The sequence below is a fragment of the Anas acuta genome, chromosome 21, assembly GCF_963932015.1.
Source record: "Anas acuta chromosome 21, bAnaAcu1.1, whole genome shotgun sequence".
Classification (NCBI taxonomy): Eukaryota; Metazoa; Chordata; class Aves; order Anseriformes; family Anatidae; genus Anas; species Anas acuta.
The window spans coordinates 4,424,262-4,446,819 of NC_088999.1; the positions used below are offsets into that span (position 1 = coordinate 4,424,262).

At 58.5% G+C, this 22,558-nt stretch overlaps 1 protein-coding gene across 2 annotated transcripts in view; it reads left to right on the forward strand.

Annotated features, from left to right (window-relative positions):
- Positions 1-6,530: 6,530 nt before the first annotated feature.
- Positions 6,531-22,558, forward strand: part of WASF2 (WASP family member 2) — a 32,124-nt gene continuing 16,096 nt past the window's right edge. The window contains exons 1-2 of one of the 2 annotated variants that reach the window (XM_068658020.1): positions 6,531-6,688; positions 22,389-22,542. In XM_068658020.1, coding sequence (XP_068514121.1) covers positions 22,413-22,542 — 130 coding nt within the window. In that variant the 5' untranslated portion in view covers positions 6,531-6,688; positions 22,389-22,412. Of the gene's footprint in view, positions 6,689-21,860; positions 22,082-22,388; positions 22,543-22,558 lie in introns of those variants that run through there. The other variant, XM_068658022.1, reaches the window with a different exon arrangement.

Consider the following 22,558-nt stretch of genomic DNA (forward strand, 5'->3'; position numbering starts at 1 on the left):
ATGTCCCCTGGTGCATGCTCTCGTCTCCCAGTGCGTACCAGTGCCACCAGTGTGTGCCCATGGCCCCAGTGTGTGCCCATGGCCCCAGTGCATGCCGATGGCCCCCAGTATGTACCACTGTCTCCCAGTGTGTGCCCATGTCCCCCACGTATGCTCGTGTCCCCCAGTGTGTGTCAGTGTCCCCACTGCGTGCCCATGGCCCTCATTTGTGCCCCCAGCCCCCAGCACGTGCCCATGTCCCCAGTGTGTGCCCACAGCCCCCCTCCCAGCATGTGCCAGTGTCCCCAGCACGTGCTGGCGCTGGAGCTGCCCCCAGCCCGGGGGGGGGGGCCGCGGGTGGCCGCAGCAGGCGGGGGCAGAGCGCTCGCAGAGGTCTCCACTCTCCGGTAATTTTAAAAGCCGTTTTGGAGCCGGAGGAGCTGAGATCAGCAGAGCAGGGGCCAGGAAAGTGAGGGAATAAAAGCGAGGGCTGTTGCGGGCTGTTAGCAAGATCTGCTGCCTGGCGGGGCTGCCGGAGCCGGGGGGGGCTGGCACAGGGCAGGGGGCTGTGCGCCCACCCGTTATGGGGACGGGGTTTGGCAACCTGGGTCCTTCCCTGGCACCCAGTGACTGGGGGGGACAAAAAGGGGGGGCTCCACGCCACTGCTCCTAAATCTTGCACAGAGGGGCCCCATTGGGGGCGAGAGGGGATCACCCAGTGCCAGTGCTCTGTTGGGGCACAGCCAGGGGGGGCTTGGGCTCCATGGGGTGGGGGCACTCAGGGCATGTCCCTGACCCCTGGGGAACAGGGGGGTGCATGGGGATGGCACCCCCAAGGTGTTCAGGCTGCAGGAGGGGTTCTGCAAGGAACACAGGAGGCCTTTTAGGCTAGGTGGGGCTATGGGGTGGGGAGGGGGCAGCTGCGCCCTATAAAGGCTGAGGGAGCCCCCCTGGGGGCTGGAGCTGCTTGGTTGTGGTGGGGACCTTGGCTGTGCCCTGCAGGAGGAACCAGGTCAGGATCCTGTCCCCTGGGGCTGGTGATGGGTCAGGGTCTGGTTTGGGGGTGCTGGGGTGGGAACCTGGGGGGCACCGTGGGGTTTTTTTGGGGGGTGCGGTGCCAGCCCCGCTGTTTGTTTTTCCAAGGGCCCAAATGGTGCAGGTTATCAGCGGCGGCAGAAGCGCCGCGCTTCCTGTCTCGGTGTGCACGCCGGCTCCTCGGGGAGGGATTAAGGGGATTATATTATTATTTGTTATCACTGAGGGGGGAGAAAAAAAAAAAAAAAAAGAAGAAGAAACCTCCATTGCTGGGAACTCTGCCTAATCGGGGCAGAGATTAGCTCCTTCCCCAGGCCTCCACCCGGCTGGGCTGTGGCCGCAGACAGCGCCCACGGGCACCGGGACCACGGTGACCCTGCCCGGGATGGGGGTCCGGGGGGGACCACCCTGCAGCAGCCCTGTGGCTCTGTCATCCCTCCCGGCAGGGTGACACAGGGCCACCAGGTCCCCGGGGAGCCGCTTTGCCCACAGCCACGTGGGGGAGAGGATTTGGGAGGCAGTGGTCACCGTGGGGAGCAGCGCCGTGTCCCTGGGCACGGTGCCACCGTGTCCCTAGGCACCAGCAGTGTAGGGCGAGCCAGGGAGAAATGTTCCCAGCAGCGTGGGCAGGGGGTTTCTGCCTTCCCAAATGCCAAACCCATGGAAAACGGCCAGCTTGGGGTGCCCAGGATGCGCACCCAACCCCGGTCCCCTTCGTCTCGCGGAGGGTGCAGGGGGAGGAACGCAGCCCCAGGGGGAGGCGAGGCTCCTGGCCGGGCGCATGGCTGGGTGCCGCAGGCTGGGACGTGCCTCCCGCCCTTCCTCGCCCCATATCGGCCGTCCTCTTCCTCGCCCTGAGCCCTGCGGTGAGCGGTGCCCCGCTGCCAGCTCAGCCCTGCCCGCCTCTGACTCACGGGGAGCCGCCCCGGCGGGGTGCAGGGCGGGCAGGGTGCTGCCACGTGCCACGGGCGTCCCCGTCTCACGGTCCCCTTGATGCGCCCCAACCCATCCTCATCCTCCTGGGGACGAAGGCTGGGTTGTGCCACGGTGTTTTGGGGACACGAGGGAGCCTGCAGGGCAGCGAGGGCTGTGGATGGGGGCCAGGAGGGGGACGATGCCGCAGCCGAGCTGTGCGCCCAGCTTTGTGTGGTGCCGTGCCCCAGCCCATCCTCCCCTCCGTGCGCCACCCCCTGCCCAGCCCCAGCCCCGTAGGGCTGCGGGCATCCTTTTGGGGAGGCAGAAACCCCCCCAGCCCTCAGGGCACGGGGCACCCCAGGGCAGCACTGCAACCGGGAGCGCTCTGTGCGCTGGCGCAGAGGTCTCAGGAGATGGGGCTGCCTTTTCCTTCCTCTCCACAGCTCTTCCTGCCGGGGCTGGGAGTCCCCCAAGGCCAGCCTTGCTCATTATATTGCAGCTCACCTATTCCTGCCCAGCACAAACAAGCGCACATCTCTACTTATTTATTTATTTTCCCCTCTTTCCAACCCCATCACCACCACCACCACCGGTTTTGAGCAACCGGAGGCCGATCCGGGTTCAAACGTGGGGTGCAGGCGTGGGGCAGCCCCTCTCCAATTTCACCTTGGCCGTGGCGGGGCTTCGACCAGCGACACGGCGGCAGAAAGGCTGTCATTAGAGCTGCCTCCGCGCACCCTTCCGCTGATGGACCACGCTATTTTCTTTAGTCTTTTATTTACACTTTATTGCTCTTGTTTTTGCACCGGCAAGCGCTGCTGGAGTGCACAGAAATCCTTCAGATCTCGGCTGGCAGCAGAGCTCTGCCTAATCATAGTCATTATCTGGAAGCAGGTAATGGGCATCTTTCCCATGTTAATTTGAAAACAGAACCGGCGAGAGCAGGACGCCGGGGACGGAGCAGGCACCCGGGGGGTGCGCGGCCACCCCGCTCACCCCGAGGTTTGGGGAGAGGGCGCGGGGGGCGCAAACACGCCGGGCACGGCCACCGCCCGGGCTTTGCACGAAATAAATCCTCCTCGGGAAGGGATTTGGGCACCGCAGCCGGTTCCTGGCCGGCATCCCGCAGCCGGAGCCCGTCGGTGCTGCCGCAGCAATAAAATCGCCAGGTCTTGTTTTCGCGGCGAGGAGGATGCTGGCTCGCCCTCCTCCCGCGCCGCCGTCAGAACTTGCCCCCGGATCGGCCCAGCCTGGCTCGGTCCTTCGTTAACAAGGACTCGTCCCTTTTATCCCCGGCTGCGGGAGGGGACGGGGATGGAGGGGAGCGGGGAGGATGTCTCCCGTGGGCGAGCCTCCCCCTCGCCGGGGCCGGGAGGGGAAGGCTGGGTGGCGTTGGAGTTTCGTTTGCTGAGATACCATTAACGAGTGAGCAAAGGTTGCGGAGTCTCCATGGAGACAAGACAGCAAGCGAGACGAGCGGGTGTGCAGCCGAGGTTAGAGCTGATTAGTAAATGTCAGCGGCGCGGCAACTGCCCGCCGCCGAGCTGGCCCGGGGCCCCGGTGGGCAGCGGGCACCCCGTGCGTCCTGGGCACCACGGGCACCCCAAGTGTCCCGTGTGTCCAGGGTACCCAAAGCGTCCTGGGCACCAGGGTTGTCCTTTGTGTCCTGGGGACCACAGGCACCCTGTGTGCCCTGGGCTCTAGGGGCACCCCATGTGCCCTGGGCTCTAGGGACACCCCACATGTCCTGGGCACCACAGGCACCCTGTGCGTCCCGTGTGTCCTGCACCCCAGGAGCACCTCATGTACCCCGTGTACCCTGCACACCACGGGCACCTGCTGCATCCTGTGTGCTCCATGCACCCTGTGCCCCCTGAGCCCTTCATGCCTCCCCTACACCAAGTGCCCCCCATGCATCCCCCAGGAACCCTGCGCACTTCCTCGTGTGCCCCGTGCGCCCTGGGCACCCCATGCACCCCGTGTGCCCCACGCACCCCGGCTTGCCACCGATACCAGCAGGGAGGTGACTTTTATAGGAACCAGGGATTTGGGATGCTGCTGGGTGCCCGTTCCCGGAGCATCCTCGCAGCTCTGGTGCTGCCAGCCCTGGCGGCCTTCCCACGGGGAGCGGGGCTGCAGCTGGAGCCGCTCTGCCTGCGCGCCAGCCGCCGTGCCGCGCTCCTCGGCCATTTTGTGAGGCACGGGGGGCAGCGGGGGGGCAGAGCTGCCGGAGGCAAGGACAGGGAAGGGGGCAGCCGGTCAGGGACGGGCACCCGAGGCTCCCCGGCACAGCCTGGGGGGGACCTGAGAGCCGCTTGGCCACCGTCCCCCAGCACCTCCGGGCAAGGACGCGGTCACGGCCTCGTGCGGGGCTGGGGTGGCACGCAGGGATTTTTGTCCCTCCCATTGAGGATTTCTGCTCGTCCCCATCCTTGGGGTGTGGAGAGGAGGGCTGAGGCTGGACCTGCTGGATTTTAGCGGAGGGGGCAGCAGCGCGGGGCAGGACCCCGCTAGGGTTAGGGGGGCTCGGATGCAGCCGGAGCCCACCCGGGGGAGAGGCAGGAGCAGCCTGCGCAGCATTTCCCTCCAGCAAAAGGCACCTGGCAGGCGAGAGCAGCCCTCTCGCCGAGAAACAAGTGTCAGGGGGGTGCCACGCGGGGAGGGGGGGGCCGGATCCCGCAATTTAGCAGGTATTATTCGGCAGCTATAAACAGAGCCTCTCGCACAGGCAGGGGAAGAGATAAAGGTTGCGGCGCAGCGACAGATTAGGTGGTTCCCTTGAGGCTGTGACACCTTGAGATGGAAGCAGATCTTCTTCAAGGCGACGGCTGGCTGGCAGCCTGGAAAACCTGGAGCCTCCCGCAGCCTCCCGCAGCGCCTCGCACCCAGGGGTGGGTGCTGGAGGGTGGGGGGCACGGCCGGGGGGCACCCACGGGATGCTGCGCGTGGAGGGGCGGCGCAAAATGTGTGAAAAAAGCTCATTTCCATCACCATCACGCACTCGTCTCGGCCAGGGTGTGCTGAGGGGGGGGGGTGGGTACCCGGGTACCCAGGGCTGGGGGTGTCCATCCAGGGAGCCGCAGGATTGACGGGGATTTAATCAGTGGGGTTTGCCCCAAAGCACCCAAAGATGCCTCCAGCTTTTTTTGGCTGAACAGAACCCGGTGCTGGTGGCGGTGATGGGGCAGGGGAGGGAAGATTTGGGCAGGGGAGGGAAGATTTTAATGCCCCAGGTGCTGCTGATTTCAGCCCTACAACAACCTGCCCCACACACCCCGGGGGGGGGCCGGGGAGGATATGGTCCAGCTGGAGGCTGGGGGGGGCTTTTTGGAGCCTCCACGGCCTCAGCCAGAGCCAAGCATGAAAAATCCGAGCACAAATCTGCCTTTTGTGGGGCCCCCAAAATTTGTCATTCCCCACAGGTACACACGGTGCCAGCCCCGTGGCTACCAGCGTGAGCTGCTGGCTGCAGCCCGGCTGGGTGCCCTGTCCCTGTCCCCCCCTGTGCCCCGTGTCCCCCCTTGCCATGTCCCCCTGTGCCCTGTGTCCCCCTCCCCATGCCCCATGTCCCCCCCACCCCATGTCCCCTCCCCTCCTATACACCCCCCTGTGCCATGTTCCCCTCCATGCCATGTCCCCCTGTGCCCTGTGTCTCCCCCACCCCTTGTCCCTGTCCCCCCCGTGCCATGTCCCCCCTATGCCCTGTGACCCCCCCGTGCCCTGTGTCCCCCTCCCCATGCCCCATGTCCCCCCCACCCCATATCCACCCCCATCCTGTACCCCCCCATGCCATGTCCCCTTCATGCCCCGTGTCCCCTCCATCTTGTGGCCCCCCATGCCCTGTGACCCCCCCAAACCCTACCCATGTCCCCTCATGCCCCGTGTCCCCCCCCATGCCCTGTGACCCCCCATGCCCTGTGACCCCCCCATACCCTACCCCTGTCCCCCCTAAACCCTGTGTTCCCCCCCATGCCCCCTGTCCCCCCCCATGCCCTATCCCTGCCCCCCCATGCCCTATGTCCCCCCCCCACGTCCCCCCCACCCCCTGTCCCCCCCCATCTATCAGGGGCTGCAGGTTTCCCCCCCCCCAATGCCCGCAGCAGCAGCGAGGCCCCCCCAGGCCCGGCCCGCCCAGCCCTGCCCTGTCCCCGTTCCCCCCCCCTCCGCTCCCCTTTGGTCCCGTCCCACTCCCCCCCCCGCTCCCCCATTGGAACGTTCCTCCCAGGGCCTGAGAGCGTAGAGGCGGAGGGCGACACCAAAGGGAGGCTCTTGGGGGGGGGGGGGGAGAAAGACACCCCCCTTTTCCTCTAAAGTCGCGGGTAATATTGTCGTGTTTTGTCCCTCTAAGACCCATGAGAAGATTTTAGAAATATCGTGACTTCGCTCGATGTCGTGATTCTCCCCTCCTCCCCGGGGATACATCCCAAAACTCCCCGAGGCTCCCCCTGCCCCGTCCCCCTGATGGTACTTCCCTCCCTGTTTACTCTCTTTGCGCGGCCGCCTTGGGTGGGGTTCTCCGGCTACTCTACTTTCGTACGCAAGTGGCGTAGGGCGGCTTTGATAGACAGCCGCTTTCAGCCAATAGCGTGGCGGCGCTGCTGGCCTGCTAGCCAATGGCGTGGCGGACCGGCGAGCGGGAGGAGGCGGGGCGAGGCTCAGTCAGGACAGGGAGGGGGAGCCGTGGAATGGCGGACGGCCGGGCTGGGCCGCCCTGGTGGTAGCGAGCCCAGGGGCCCGGAGAGGACAGCACCGGAGCGAGGTGAGTGCTGAGAGCAGCCAGCGGGGCCCCCCCCGGCCCTTCCCGGCCGCTTCTGGCCTCGGGAGAGCGGCGGAGGGGTTGGGGTGGGCTGCTAGGCCCTTGCCAAATAGTGAGCCACGGGGCTGAGGCGGGCGGTGGTTCCTGCCACAAAGTGAGCTAATAGGGTCTGTGAGGGGCTGCGGTGCCCCCGGGCCGGGGGGGGGATAGAGGGGGGGCTGTGGCTCGGTCCTGGGCTAACACTCGCCCGGCCCCTCCCAGGAGCCAGGGCTCGGGGCAGGGCGTGGGCCCTGGGCCGGCCTGAGGGGCTGGGGGGAGCTGGTGGGCCTGGGCTGGGGGGTTGGGGGATAAGAGGGGTGTAGGGGGGGTAAGGGGGTCTGGGGGGTGTTAGTGGGGCTGGGGGTGCTGGGGGGCTTAGAGGGGGTGAGTAGGGGGGTCAGGGGGCCTGGAGAGGGGGGTAGGGGAGGTGGGTAGGGGGGTTAGGGGGGCTGGAGGGGGCATTAGTGGGGCTTGGGGTGTTAGGGGGCTGGGAGTGGGTTAGAGGGGCTGGGGAAGGGGTTTAGGGGGTGTGGGAAGGGGGTATAGTGGGGCTGGGGGTGTTAGGGGGGCTGGAAAGTGGGGTAAGGGGGTGTGGGAAGGGGATTAGGAGGGTCAGGAGAGGGGGGTTAGGAGGATTGGGGGAGTAGCTGGGGGTCTGAAGGGGAGAGTAGCAGGGCTAGGGGGTTAGAGGGGCTAGGGGGGTTAGGAGGGGGTTTAGTGGGGCTGAGGGTGTTAGGGGGTCTAGAAGTGGGTTAGAGGGGCTGGGGAGGGGTGTGGGAAAGGCGTTATGGACTCAGGAAAGGGAGGTTGGTAGGACTGGAGGGGGGGTTAGGGGGTCTGGGGCAGGAGTTTAGGGAGTCTAGGGGGTCTGGGAAAGGTTTAGTGGGGCTGGGGTGTTTTTGGGTCTGGGGAGCGTCCCTCACTTTGTGGGCTGTGCTGTCGGGGTCTGTCAGCAGCCTGCTTGGAGGTGGTTGTGGAGCAGCGTGCCTGCCTCCTGCCCACACAGCCAGCGTGCGGGGCGCTGGGGAAGCCTCCCTGTGGGATGGGGACCCACGGGCAGGGGCGTCCCGGCTGTGTGCGGGCCATAAAACATCCAACTCCCGGGGTCAGGCAGCCCAGGTGAGGAAATGTCTTCACCACTGGTAAATCCCTCGGTGCTCATGGGGAAGGGTGGAACGGGACGAGGTCGGGGAGCTGGGGCAGAAGCACTGCCCTGCCCCTGACCTCAGCCCTCAGCCCTTCGCCTCCTTCCAGGGCAGAAATCAAGTCGCTGGAGGATGTCCTCGGGGTTGTGCCTCGCTAGTTAGGCTCGGGTTGGGGTTGCTCCTTTGGGATACGCGTCGATGTCCTTTGGAGGGAGGTGAGAGGTGGCAGCTCCTCCCTCCTGGCGATGATTTGACCTCAAAGAGCGTCCTCGGGTAGGATTTTTTTTTTATTTCCTCGCCAGAAGTTTCATGTTTGGTGTTAGGTTCTGCTTTCGGCAGCAGCAGAACTGCCCGAGTTCACGCAGGGCAGAGCGCTGGCGGGTCCGCACGAGGGGCTGGCAGCGCTGCGGGCCCGAAATAATACTGATAACAACAAAAAAACTGGCATTACATACACCTGCTCCAGACGAGGCTGGAATTTATTAATCCACCTGTAACCCCCGCTCCTCTGTGTCCTTCCCTGGGCCGTGTGAGTACGGCGAGGTTGGGAAGCAGCGGCGGGCGCGTGAGTTTCCCAGCGGCAGGGCTGATGCAGAGCGTGACTCGGTGGGAAGCGCTCGGTCACATGAGGAAGGGGAATTGTTGTGTTTCCCCCCCGGTTTAAGCACCCACAGAGCTGCCCGAGTGCTGCCTTGCGACACTTTTCGGTCGGCTTCGCCTCTTGTTGACCTTGAGCGGGGTTTTTGTTGGGGGAACCGACCCGGAGTTCGTTCCAAACCTTGGTTAAAAACAAACCCGCTGGAAACGCGGTGTGGGGATGGGGTGACTTTGAAAATCTGCTCCCTGTCACAGCCAAGGACAAGCTTGCCAGGAAGCCGGGTGGAGCAGGGCAGACACTTCAGCTTTAAGCCTTTTTTTATTATTTTTTGAGTGCTGTTCATGAAAGTTTGAATGGGAGAGCTTGTTCTAAGCTGCAGAGGCCCAGCTCGTTCTAATCTTTGGTGGAGCTGCGGTTGGTGACGCTGTCCCGGGGCCGGTTGGTGGCCGCAGGGCTCAAACCCAGGAGCTTTGTCTAAAAATGAGCAATTTCTGCGTGGGGAGAAGCCTCGCTCTGCTCGGCCAAGGAGCAGCTCTCCTCGCTGCCCGTCCCAAGCAGGGGTTGTACGAGGATAGCCTCCAGCAGCCACCCGAATGTAAACTTCTCCCCACACCGCATATTTGTGCTGCTTTAAAAAATAAACAAGTTTTTTTTATACCTTGTAACAAGTTCAAAAAGTAAATGCCCCAAATTCCAGTCTTTTTTTTTTATTATTTTTTTTTAAACCAACCGAACTCGTGCTGGCTCCTGCCTGTCAGTCTTCCCCCTCGCAGCTGTGGAGGCGAAGCCTTCCCAAGCTCTCTGGGGTTTTGAGAGCTGCTGTGGGGTGATGTTAGCTGGACCCCTGCTTAATTTGTCCCTTCCCAACCCCCCAGAATCGGAGGTGTGGCAGCAAAGTGCCTGCTCTCGCCCAGATTTCCCCATTTGGGTTCTGCCTGGTCTGCATTCCTAACAAATCCTTCCAGCTCTGGTTTTCCGAAGCTATGCTGGGGGTGGGCTCGGCAGGAGGATGAAGAGGAGGAAAAAAAAAAGCGATGTGATGTGTTCCCAGCCACTTTATTTTGTACAAACCCTCCCTGAAACGTGGTTTAGTGAAGTGAAAAAGGGGCTGGGGGGGCTTGGGGCCGCAGCCCCGGCCTGGTTTCCTGGTGAGCAACGCGCCGTGCAGACCCGAGCGGGGCATTTTTCAGCTGCAATTCAGGAGGCATTTGTGAGCAGTGATTCATAACAAATAACACAACCTCCGTGATAACTGCCAACCCAGTTTCTCAGCATGCCTTGAATGTATCTCATTCTTCGGGGCTGGCCTAGGAAAAGTTGATTTCATTCACAAAGCTTAGATAATCGCGCGGCGTGGGCGGAGGGGTTAAAACTTCAGCGATTGCCTCATATGCACGGAGTTACGCTGGTAAATCAATCTCTTTTTTTTTTTTATTTTGATGGTGATGGGAGAACAAAGGGGGTTGGGATCACCCTGCCCACAAAATCAGGATAGTTTCCTTTGTCAGGCCGCAACGAGGAAGATCTCAACGAGTGTAAATCCACGCTTTAATCCGCGCAGGTAGTTTGTTTTGGTAGGCTTTCTGGACTCTGATGCTGAATAATTTTGCAAGTGAGGCTTCTTCCTTCAGCTGTGTGTGCTGCACGACTTGGGCAAACCAGGAAAAGGAGGGAACGGCGATGGTTGGTGAGTGCTGGCGTGTTCCTGTGCCCTCACCCAGGAGGGGCTGGGGGCACCAGGCAGAAACACGCAGCCCAAACCCACTCCCAGGATGTTTCAGCAGCCGGGACGGGGCCCGGTGCGGCCGCTCAGGGCTCAGCCTGCTCCTCGCTGTCACTTCTGAACCTCACAGTGCTCAGGAGGTGAAGCAGAAGTGAAGAAATGCTGCTTTCCCCGTGCTGAACGAAACTCAGGAGAGCAAAACTCTGCTCTTCTCCCAGCAGAGGTGGCGTGGCCGTGCTCGCTGCTGCCGGGAGCTGTAGGAGGCAGTTGTGTGTTTGTGCTGCGCCTTTCTTCTCGCTGCACAGGGCTAAATACTGGCGAGATCAGGCCCTCGCTTACCACGGATTAACATTTATTGGAATATTTTCGGTGTTTATAAATGCCAGCTTTAAAAAAGCCAGGTGGAAGTGGCTGCTGGGCAATCGGCAAACGCCTGCTCGGAGCAGAACCACCCCGCTGACATTGACTTCCTTCGTATTTTTGCAACTCGGTGCAATAAAAGGGCTGTGTGCCTCCTTTTTGAGGAGGGGAGGCTTGCTGTCGGGGCAGCCCATCAGGCCCTGAAGCAGGCAGAAGCTGCTGCAGGAGGTCAGCAGCCTCGGGGCTGATCCCGAATCGTGGTTTTCGGGTAGGTAGGGCTTTTTTTTCCTTCCCGGGAGGCAGCAGGGGGAGGTCCCTCCCCAGCAGGGCCGAAGCGTGAACTTCCACGTCGTGCTGTTGAGCAAGCAGCGCAAAGCGCTCGGCGCAGCCTCGGTCCAAAGCTCGCCTTCACCTGAGAAACTGTTCCTTGAGATCCTGCCTTAATTCCTGAGCTCATGGGAAGGCCGCCTGGTGTTGGGCTCCTGCAGAAGAGGAGGAGCACAGGCGGATCTCACGCGTGCCTCTGCTGGGAGATTTTCTGGAGAGGTGGTGAAGGAGCAGGGGTCTTGGTTGGGGTCCCCAAAACAGGGTCTGCAGTGACCTGCTCTGTTCTTGTGGCACCTTCTCTGTCATCTCGTGGAGTGGTTCTTGGGAGAAGTGAGCTGTGAGGGGTGCTGTGATGGTGGGAGAGGAAGATGGGGGACTCCTGTGTATCAGCAACCCCTGACATTTGCTCTTGAAGGCCCAAATCTCTGCATGGGAAGTTGTCACCGTGTCACTGCTCTGAGATCTCTGCTGACCTGTCTGGAAGGTTTCAGTTCTGCACAGTAACGGGGCTGCTGTGCTCTGGGGACAGGGACAGGGAGTGCACCAAGAGCCCTGCACTGAACATAGCTCCTTCCTGCTGCTGGAAACCAGCCCCCAGCCAGGAGTCCACCACGTTGCTTTCTGCTGGGAAGGTGTCAGGAGGAACTGAACGTCCCTTGTGCCGTGTGATGCCGTCAGATCACCTCGGAAAGCACTCGTTCAGTACGGCTGGTGATGGGTTGCTCTGACCGACTGCTTTCTGCAGCCAAGGCCCTCTTCCCACACGTGGATTTGAGCTTAAAACCCAATTGTAAAGTAAAGGGGGCGAGAGGAGGAAGTGTCTCTTCACCCAGTGCGTGCTGAACGTGGGCCGTGGGATCCCTGCCCCAGGGTTTCACAGGTGCCAGCTGTTTGGGTGCACTCAGAAACCGATGAGACCAGTTCATGGAAATGAAATCCCCAGCTTCCAGTCATGGTGTTTGTTTCAGCGTGGTCTGAAGGCCCAGAAGATTGCTGCGCCGTGGGAAAGGACAGCAGGGAGAATCGTTTCTTCTTGCTTGTTTTTAGGCTCTCCTTTCAGCACCTGATACCTGGCACCCGTGCATGGGGGATGCCTCGTGTCTGGGGGCTGGATGGCTGAGCCTGGCCGTCCTCGCTGTTGTTCGGGTCTCGCCTCCTGTTCAGTCGCTGACGTTCCCTGGGATGTTACGGAGCCGTGTGCTTCTTCCAGGCCTCCGTTTCTCCTCGCTCGTAAAACTGGGCTAATGACTCTGACCTTTTGTTTGTAAAGCAAAAGGAAAAGGATCAACAAAATACTGGAGCTTATTTACTATCATTACCGAAATGATGAGCAATGCCACTTTGCGGTACTTCAGAGAGGCTTCGCTTATAAGATGCTGGAAATCCCTAGAGAGAGAGAGAGAGGAAAAAACGTTTCAGTCAGAAAAGGAGGAGGGGGAACGCTCCTCCCAGCCCAATCTTGTAACTTTATCCTCCTGCAGTGCATCAGGTGATAGCTCTAGCCGTGGCCCATCCCAGCTGGGCATTTGGAGTAGCTGCTGATGGTCTCTGATATTTTTTTCCTGTACCAGCCGAAGGGACTGGTGTCACTCAGCACGTCGGAGCGAGCCCTGCCTGAACCATTCCCATGCCGGGGCGTTTTGCAGAGCACTCGGTTGACCCGGAGGTATTACCGCTAATAAGATCGAGTGTGGTTTTAATTTCTCATTTCCTCTTTTCACCGGACGCCCTTTTCCTACTTGTGAGAGTCTCGCTCTGAGTCCCCGTGCAGCAGAAGTCCTTTCTGTCACCCAAAGAATGAGCGACGCGGGGCTGGAAGTGGCATTGAGAGCGGGGCCGGCAGCCACAATACCTGGTGTGTCGGCGGGGCCGTGCTTCATGCATGGAGTGCAAGAAATGGGATTTAATTGGGAGGGAGGGGGAACGTCAGCCCGGGCTGAATGGCTGGGTGAAAGTTCCCCGACCACCCCTTAGCCCGGCAAAGAGTTGGTTGAGTGCTTGCCAGAGCGGAAGCGAGTTCCCTTTCAGGCACCCAGCTTTTGTGCACGGTAAGAAAAAGCTCACACTTCGGCTTCGGGCCTTGCAGCTGCAAAAAAAAAAAAAAAAAAAAAAAGTGCACACACCCAGATCCTGTTCTTTCAATACCAGCAGCTGCCGAGCCGATCCTGCGCTGGGGGAAGGCGTGTGGCTGTAAACACAGCTTGTGCAAAACCTTTCCCTTCGGTCTAGGGCAGCACGAAACAAGCGGCCGCTTCCCCTTCGGAGGCTCCGGTAGAGGCACGCGTCGTTAGCTTGTACAAAATAGCCTCGTGGTCGCTCTTGAGAATTCAGCCTTGTGTCGAGGAGGTTGTCTAGGGGCCGGCTTCACACGAGAGGTTTCCATAAAGCAGCTTATCTATAGCCCTTGTGGTCAGCTCTGGTGGGAGGACTTGCTTCTGTAGCATCCCAACCGGGGCCTTGAGCTCTGCTTCCGAAGAGGTCGGTGCAGTAACGCGATGCTTTCAGCCCCTCCGAAACACTTCGGGGTGATACGGAGCCTGGTGCTTGCAGATTACAGAAGGTGAGATCACCGCTGGGCTGGGAACATGCAACATGGAGCCGCCAGTTGGAAAAAAGACTTGTTTCTTTTTTTTTTTTTATTATTATTTTGGCCGTCCCAAGGAGATTACGCAGGCGTCTGTCACCGCATCCAAACTGCAACTCGACCTCCCCTGTCAGACCAGGGGGCCTGGCGGAACCGCTGGGGCCTGCCTGGAAGGTTCTTCGGTGCCTCTGGCTGCGCCGGTGGAGAAAGTGAGCGCAGGGCTTGTCATTGTGCTGAGCGAAACCAGAAGGCTGCTGCTGCTCCCGGCTCCCCGCAGCTCTGCCTGCAAATCCCCAGCGGCAGCCCGGGATCACGCGCCGTGCCCGGGCGTGCACAAAGAGCAGCCCCCGCGTCTGCACGCAGGTGAGGGAGGATTGGGGAGCCCCCAAAGTGGGGCAGGGGGCCCTTCTCCTCACCCTCGGGCACGGCCAGGCAAAGGGAAGGGCTCGGAAAAGCCACCAGGATGTGGGGGCTCCTGGTGCGTGGGGGCTTGCCGGGTCTGCCACGTTTCAGGAGTGCCTCCGATGCCCTTTCTCCGTTCCTGACATCCAAAAAGCCTATTAAGGGTCCTAATGTGGCACCATATATAACATTTTTTGCCTCCCACAATAGAAAACCCATGTGTTATTTTGACTTTATGAAGACACTGTTTATAAACCACTTTAATTTAGATGCTCAAGGCTGTCCTCTTTTTTTTTTTTTTTTTGGTGACAAATCCCAGCAGATAAAACACTTCTGGAAAATATCAGGGAGTCACTGTCTGCTTTTTTTTTTTTCCCCTCTCATGTCAAAGGTTAACTTAAAATATTAATGCTGCGAAGATTCATTTAAGATATTTAAAACTGTTCAGGCAAGAATACATGTACATATTGTAATTACTTCCTTTTTCTTACAATTAAAGTAATTGGATTATATTTAATGAGCTATTTACATTTAATAATTAAGAAAAGACTTATCTTTGCAGTATTCCCCAAGTGCAGCAGAAGGGTGGGGGCACTCGGAGCTGTGATATAATTATCTAGGCGTGAGTTGAAACCGAAAGAGCAGTTGGGCTGCACAGAAAACACTTGGAACGGGTTTGTTCCTTCTTTCATTAATCAAAATAGTTTAGCGCGTGTTAAAGGAGAGGGGGCTGAGCTTAGCTGCAAACGCCACGGAGTTGATCTGCTGCAGAGGAAGCTTAAAATACGGTCAGGCTTGGGGAATAAGTCGTTTAGGGGAATAAAAAAAACACAACCCACACCCTCTCTTTCTGTGCTAATTGCCCTGGAAGGCGAGTTTGCTGCTTTGCACCCGGTGCTTTGTGAGAGCCACCAGGCTCCAGCCTCTCCTCCCGCTGCCCGAGGAGGCTGGTGGGGAGGAGAGGAGGCAGCCGTGCTCACTCGCTCTCCTCGTTAGCAGTAATTCAGCCCGGGAAGGAGCTCTCGGGCCGTGTTTGCTTTAGCAGCCGTGCACCATTTGCAGAAGGTGGCCTGGAGCCTACCTGCCCTACCTCAAAATGGAGCTGCTGGGAGCCCTGCCGGGGGCACCCACCCGCGGCCCTTCCAGCTCAGCGCGGTGCCAGCACAGCCTCCGAGCCTCGGGAAACGGGATCTGAGTCTTACCAGTGCTCCTTCTGCCTGTGCCAGGACGGAAACAAAGCCGCTTCTGCCCCAGAAAGCTTCACGGCTTCACAGCCTCGACCTTTAAGGACGTGCTTTTGGGGCCATCCCGTTTTAGCAGGCGCTCTTGTTGGGGACCTCCTGTGGCTGGCCACGAGCCTGCCCCCTGGCCATGCCTCTGCCCCACGCTCCTGGAATATCCGAGAGCCTACCGGGGCTTTCTGTGCCTCGGTAATCCAAAGTTACCTGTTGTGGAGCTTTTGGTGTTGGTCTGCGTTGGCCCCGACCTTGCACCCCTGCCAAAACGAGGCGTGGGTTTCTGGGGAAGCGTTCTGCCCCCTTTGCTCTCCTGTTTCCTAGGAGGCAACAAAGCCCGAGCTCCTCGAGCGCTGTCTCTCTCCTGATGGATATCCTCCCAGCAAAGACCTTGAAACCTTTCTGTTTCCGAGCTTTAATTCCTGTTTAATCAATAGTTCCGTATTCGGGGAATCAAATCTCTGTGACAGCTCTCTTTAATTGAACTAAACTGCCTTTCTCTTGTCACAGCTCTTCTAGAGTTTTTATTTCAGCGCGTTTGTTCTGCCTGCATCCTCGCCAGGCGCTGATAGGAACACCAGGTGACCCTCTTTGTTTAACTTGTTTTTCAGCTAAATGAATGAAAACATTAATTAGGGCAATGGTGTGTTTTAGGAATAAAAAAAAAAAAATGGCTAGGTCAAACTGCTGGCACCGTTTGCGCTCAGCAGAAGCTCGGAGGATCTGTTTGTTCCCCAGCAGAGGCACCCCCAGCCTTCCACCCCCGGCCTGGTTCCTGCCAGCAGCTTCGAGCTCGTCCCTCTCCAGGAGAACAGGCTGGCGTTTACTGCAGCAAGATCATCTTTGGTAAAGCTGATAACAAAAGTTTAAAAGGAAGAGCCAAATTTTCACTCACACCTGTGCAATCCCCTCGAGGGCAGTAAATGATGATGATAATGCATGAGCCAGACAAAAAAAAAACGCAGAAAATGGCTTGCCGAGTCTCTTTTGCATTTTTCAGAGCCAGAGGACTGGAAAAAAAAAGAAAAAAAAGGGTATTTTTGCTCCGGGAAGCGAGCAGGCTGGCTGCTTGATGTCTCAAGGACTGCACAATGCTTCCTCATGCGGTGGGACAGCGCAGCGGAGGCGCTGCCCCTGCCCCACGTTGTAGCCAACACACATTAGGGTCGTGTCACCCTAATTCTGGACTTGGTGGTCACAGTGGGTTGGTAATACCCAGAGGGGTGCTTCGGGGGGCTGCCTGTGCTCTCCTCTAGGAGACAGCCTGTTTTTTTTTGGGAGATGCTGCTCCAGGAAAGCTTTGTGTGGTGGTGGGGCAGAGCCGAGCCCTCTCAGCACCCGGGAGGAGACGCAGGGGGCACATTCCCCCCGCGCACGGGGATTTACCCGTGCAGCTCCCCCGTGGCTCATGGGGAGAGCAAAGCCCCGTGAAAGGCAGCAGCCCCGCAGCTGCCCTGCGCTGCTGACTCCTGCTCAGCTGCTGGCAGGCTGGGCTCTTAATGACAGATGAGCCTGTGACGCGTTTTTGGGAATGAATACTTGTTACAGCTGGCGGGATTGGAGTAGTTTGTGGCATCGCATGGCAGTTTGCTCTATAATTTCCCTCCCTATTGCTCGGATGCAGCACTGATTGCTAGGTCTCTCTCCGAGTGTGTGACTGTAGCATTCCTGATTGCTGCATCCCACTTCTCTGTGGCTGCATTGTGCGCTTGGATATAGCCCTGAGCGCTCAGCAGAGCCTTCTGCTGAATATTTTTTTTTTTTCCACTTCTCTGTGTGTGTGTGTGGCTGCTGCTTCCCTTTCTGCTAGTCTTTTGGGGTTACATAAAAGCCGGTCTCTTTCTGGCCATTACAGCTACATGGGGGAGTAGTTACTGCTGAGAGAAGCTTGAAATTTGAAGCAGAGTTGTCACAGACATTAGAAAGAACAGTCAGTCTGCGTTGGCAAGCTACTGAGTTAAGTCTCATTTCATACTGATGGGAATTTCAGATCTGATTATCTCCTTCCTCCCTCATTCCCAAACCTGCTGGTGTGTCTAATCCCCCGGCGGGTCCTCCTAAAGGCTGCTCAGCCCGAGGCTTGGGCTCCGAGGCTGTGGCCAGGCAGAGGATTTGGGGGTTGCTGCTCAGGGCGATTCGGTCACCCCGAGGTGCTCCAAAACCCAGCTCGGTTTTCCCTCCCCTTCCCCAAAACCGTGCCGTGTCCTCCCTGGGTGCTTTGTGCCGCAGCAGACACGGTGACAGATGACGGCACCGCCGGGGTGCAGATTTATTTGCAGATGGTCCCCGATCCAAGAGGTGGCGCAGGGAATTACCCAGGTGACTCCCACTAACGCTATGCTCCCCGCTCAAACACCGGCGAGAAAAACCTCGCCAGATCTCCCCGCCTGTTATTTACAGCCCTTTGTGTGCCTCGCACACCCCCGGCTCACCTTGCAGCACTGCCTGGGCTCCCTGCCTGCCCTCCAAACCCCCCCAGACCCCCGGTGCTCCTCGCTGCCCCTCTCCAAACCGCTCGTTAGGGAGCGTTTGCTGTGAGTTGCTGTTTGCTTTTGACGGAACCCGTGTAGGAAAGCAACTCCTCCATCCGAAAAAGTCCCCGCGTTGCTTCTCAATGCTCGTAATCAAAGTCTGTCTCCTTTATTGTCGGGAACAATCGCCCAATTTCCCTGTGCCAGCCCTATTTATTAAAAATAGTCAATAAGGCGCAGCTTTGTGCGCGAGGGGTTTATAGACTGGCAGCCCTCGCTTGAAACGAACCAATTGTACTTGATTCTCATCCAGAGCTGGGATTCCTGTGTGATCTGCTCCAGCAGGGCTCACGCGGAGAGCAGTCAATGACTTGCTGATCAGGAATCTGGGAGCAGCAGGCTCGTCTTAAATTTACCTCGGGCTTTGCTCGAAGTGCTGGATTAGAGAAGGCAAAAATGGCACGCTGCGGGTTTTTTTTTCCCCCTTTCCTGGCCCGTGTTGCGCCACGCTTGTCCTCCAGCACCGCAAGAGCATTTACAGAAATAATTGCTGAAGTCAGAACCCGCTCAAAAATCGGTGAGCGAGGCGTTCAGGTGAGAGCTCGCCGTGGAGGGAGCCACGTGAAGGAGCCCCGCGCACGAATCCTGCTCTGCTGGAGAAACACGAGGGGTCCCAGCAGGCGGTGAGCCGGCCCGGGAGCTGCTGGGGAGGACGATGGATCCTGAAAACGAGGTGGCTGGAAGAGCACGAGGAATGGCAGAGCAGCAGGCAAGGCTTTTGTCGTGCTCAGCAAACTTTCCGGGCCGGCGCGGAGCGGGCCGGGGCTGAGCAACGCCTGCGTAAGCGTTTTGGGAGAGGGGAAATTCTGAGGAATTCTGGCAATGCCCGGCTGGAGGTGGGGCGGCGTGCAGCTGCGGGGAGGCGAGGGAAGGGAAAAGAGCCACGGGGCGAAGCTGGGCTCTGCGGATGGTTTGGCTTTTAGTCACCGCCGTCCTAACACGGCGCGGAGCCTTCCCCTGTTCAAGCCGTGACTTGGAGGCTGCAGGAGCAGTGCTCACCCCGAGCAGGTAGGGAGCTTCTGCTCCCAGTGGGGGAGAACAAACCGTGAGGGAACCTCAGAAAAGCCTCTTGCTGCTTGTTTCGAAGAAGGTGTGAAGCAGGGTGGTTAGGAGGACGAGCATTTTGGACGTGGATCGATGCAGCAGCACTTCTGGATCTGGCGCACGAGCGGCACCAGCACCTTTCCCAACAGCTCTCCCAACCAGCAACCAGCAAGGATCGCTCAACTCTTCCCTCACACAGCTACACTGGGTTTCACTGTGCTGCCTTTTTTTCCCCAAATTCCCCAGAAATCTGTTGCAGGCAGTTTCCCCTCTCCTCCCCCCGGCAGCGGGGCTGCTCCGTGCCCGCCGAGCGCCTCCCTCGCCGTGTCTAATAAGCAGCGCCCGCGCCCCAGACTCCAGCGCCGAAACAAATCTAATCTCGGGCATTAATAAGCGAGTGGAAATGCTTATCTTTGCCCAAAAGATAAGGATTTTTTTTTTTTTTGGCCTCGCGATTCATTTAAATTGCTTCTGAATGGTAGGATTTAGTCCTAATATATGGGCTGCGGTGGTTACGTGACAGTGACTAATGCCTGATGACCACTCTGGCGAGCTGGGGTGGAAAACTGCTGTGCTGTTCTGCCCTGACTACTGAAAGTAAAGCATCTCTGGCTGGCCCTTGCTGGTAGCATGCTGTCAATCACTTTCTTAATGACTCTTTTAAAGAAGAAAAGCAAGAGCCTCCTGGAAAGCTTTTTTAGGCCTGGCCCTTCCTCGTTTCACTTCGTGTGGCCCTTCCCTGCCCCCAGCCGTGCGTCTTGTGCTGCCTTCGGTGTTTTGCTTCCTCCTTCTCCCTCCGTTCTCGTCTGTTGTCCCTTCTGCACTTTATTTTCTGCCCCTCCTGCTTTCAAAACACACTGCTCATTTTCCAATCCAGCCTATTAATCTCTGTCCCACCTACTCACGAGGCATGAAGGTTTTACAGGAGCCCATTAGCTGTTATCTCTGTACCTACCCGCCAAAGACTGATGGGGAAAAATGAGGTCTAACGGGGAAGTGACGCCTTCTGGGGGCATTGACTGCTTTTTTTGTTCCTTGCTGCAGTTGGCACCAGGCTCTGGAGGTCCCAGATTTCCTACCTGCTTGCTGCAAAACCATCTGAAACCCCAAACCTCCTTGTCCTTTTCCTCTAGGAAGAGGAAATTTTGCTTTAAAACCCTCACTGCGGAGTCTGGCTGTTCATCCATTACCCATCCCATCCCTCCTGTGCTGTGCAGGGTTCACATCTCCTCATGCTGCCTCGCCAGCCCTCGTTTGGGGTTAGGAACAGCAGTGGGGCTGCGGAGCCGTCCCCGTTGGAGCCATCCCCGTTGCCTTGGGAAGAGGCGGCGCCGTTGGAGCCATCACAAGGGCGAAACTCTGGATGCTGCAGAGTGTGGCAGGCTGTGCCGGGAGGGTGGGGGTGGCTGGCAGCACGAGCTAGGCTATAAAGGGAGGGTTTTTCTTAGCCCTGCTCGCTGCTGGCTGTCTTGCACCGGTGCAAATTCCTGCTGGAGTCGGGCAGTGCCCTCGCAAAAAAGCAGCTGGCACCGCTACTCCTCACGTTTGGTTTCAAAACAGGCTTAAGGGAAAGGCTTTGGGAGAGGAAAGGTGCAGACAACATACCCAGGCTGGTGTGGGGTTGTGGATTCTGGGGGCATTTCTCCATTTTTCTGCCCCTTTTTACCCCATAAGTGCAGCGATTTGTGCTACCTGCTCCCCTCTGACCTGCCATACCTAGCATCATCTGCGTAATTTTTCCCTTTCTCACTGCAGGCTCACATCTCTCCCCCTCACAGAGCCATTTTTTTCCTCTTGCTGTTTTCCTCCCATCTGTCCTGTGCCGTGGAAGCTTTCCAGCCGGGCTCGGTGTCCACCCAGGCTCTGCAGCTCCCACCGCATGTGCTGCCCTGGCCAAGCCCCGAGGAGCACGGGGGAGAAGCTCGACGCAGGCAGCCTGCAAATGCTGCCTTGTTTATGAGAGCTGCTTGTTGGTGCAGACTGCAGTCTGGGGGGAGCTGGGAAACTTTGTCTGGCTTAAAGCGCTAAAGCTGGCAAAAGATTGTAGGGCTTGGGCTGTAATCAATAAAACCCGGGGTGTTTAGAAGCGAAGGTCAGAGTCCTTCCTTATTTCGCCCTGTTCTTTAAATATCCCGGCAGTTACCCAGGGCTGCTGCAGAATTTGGGCACGGCGAAGAGCGACGCAGAGCTCGGTCCTCGGAGAATCTCTGCTGCTCTCGATTTGGAGGCAAAGCTCCCCTCTTCGGGGAGGTTTTGCAATTTCGGGGACCCTCTCCTGGCGCGGGGGGCTGAGTGCACAAAACCCCCCCCTGCTCGGAGGCGTTGCGAAATGGCAACCTCCAGCTGTTTGTCTGGGAGATAGCTCTTGAACTCCTCTGCCTTAATGGGTCAAATTTAGCAATTCAAAATCTGGCTCGGGAGGTAATTAGGAGGGATAATGCCCACTTCTTCCTCTTAACACCCTGATAGAAAAGCATCCAGGAAGGACTCCTGGACCTCAAAGATAAGCTGCCAGCTGCCACGGAGACTATCAAAGGGTGGCTCAAAGTCAAGAGCAAACAGCTGATTTTTTATGGCGCTGGGTTTTTTGCTGCTGGTGACAGGAAGCCATGTTCCCCGAGCTCTTCGCTTCCTGTTTTATTTTTACACCCAGCCCCGGCAGATCAGCATGCCTATCACATGGGAGCTGGCTGCTCCTCTCGGGCTGCTCCTCTGCTGACCTAGAAAAGCCGTTCTTTCCCCTTCTAAATTAATCAGGAGGTCGGGCTGGGTTTGCTTTCGCCAGGTTTTGAAGGTTTGCTGCGCTCCTCGCTCTGTTTCCCCCAAGTTTCCCCCTCTGGTGGAGGCAGACGCTCCGGGAGATGTTTGCAGCTCCCCCATTTGGGCCTGGCAGCGGAGATTTGTCGGTTCGAGGCACGTAAAAGCACTTTCTGCAGCTTAACTTCCTGCCACTTGTGTTTCCTTGATTTTTAAGAAAGCCCTGGAAGCTCGGCCTGCCCGTGGCACAATCAATCCTGATTCCTCCGAGCGCGCTCTGGCCCTGCATCCTGATTACAGCTCCCTCAGCGCTCCGCTGCCCCGGCACGAAAACAATGGTCCAGTGTAAACCTCAGCCCTGGGGGATTTCCCAAGGGAAGAGGGGTGCAGCCTGCAGGATAAGGCACAGCCACCAGAAAGTTTCCTGGTCAGCTGCGAGCGCTTCCTGTTGTTCCAGGAGAGCCCTGGCCGTGCTGCTGCAGGAGGGAGGCACCGTGCCCGCCTCGGCGTGCTGCAAGAAGCTGTGTGGTTTTGTGTTTCGGTGTTTTTTTTTTTTTTAACCTCTCCCGTCTTCATCCTCTCGCTTTAAGCAAACCTGAGACGCCGTGCGTGAGCGCGGGAGGAAGGAGACTGCTCCGAGGCGGCGGATGGGTAGGAAGGGAACAACGGCTGCGGCGGTGCCAGCAGCACCTTGCGCGTGGGCGACGGCGTGTAGATCCCAGCGCTGCCTCTGTACCTGAGCTGGCGGGGCTCCGCTGTCACTGCAAGTCGTGGAACAGCAGGATCTTTATGTCTGAAGAACCAGTTTTATAAGGGTGGAGAGGAGGGGGGGAAAGGAGGCTTATAAATAAAGCCATTTGAGAGCAGGAAAAACGAACACCATGGCTCTGGTGTGCCTGGAATTTGCGGTTGAGTAATCCTTTCCTGTTTCTTTTTTGGGTTGTTTTTCATCTTTCAGAACAGTGCCTGAAGCAGGTCCACCATGCCGTTAGTAACGAGGAACATTGAGCCAAGGCACCTGTGCCGTCAGACGTTGCCTAGCGTTCGAAGCGAGCTGGAATGCATGACCAACATCACCCTGGCAAATGTCATTCGACAGCTGGGCAGCCTGAGTGAGTACCATGGCGA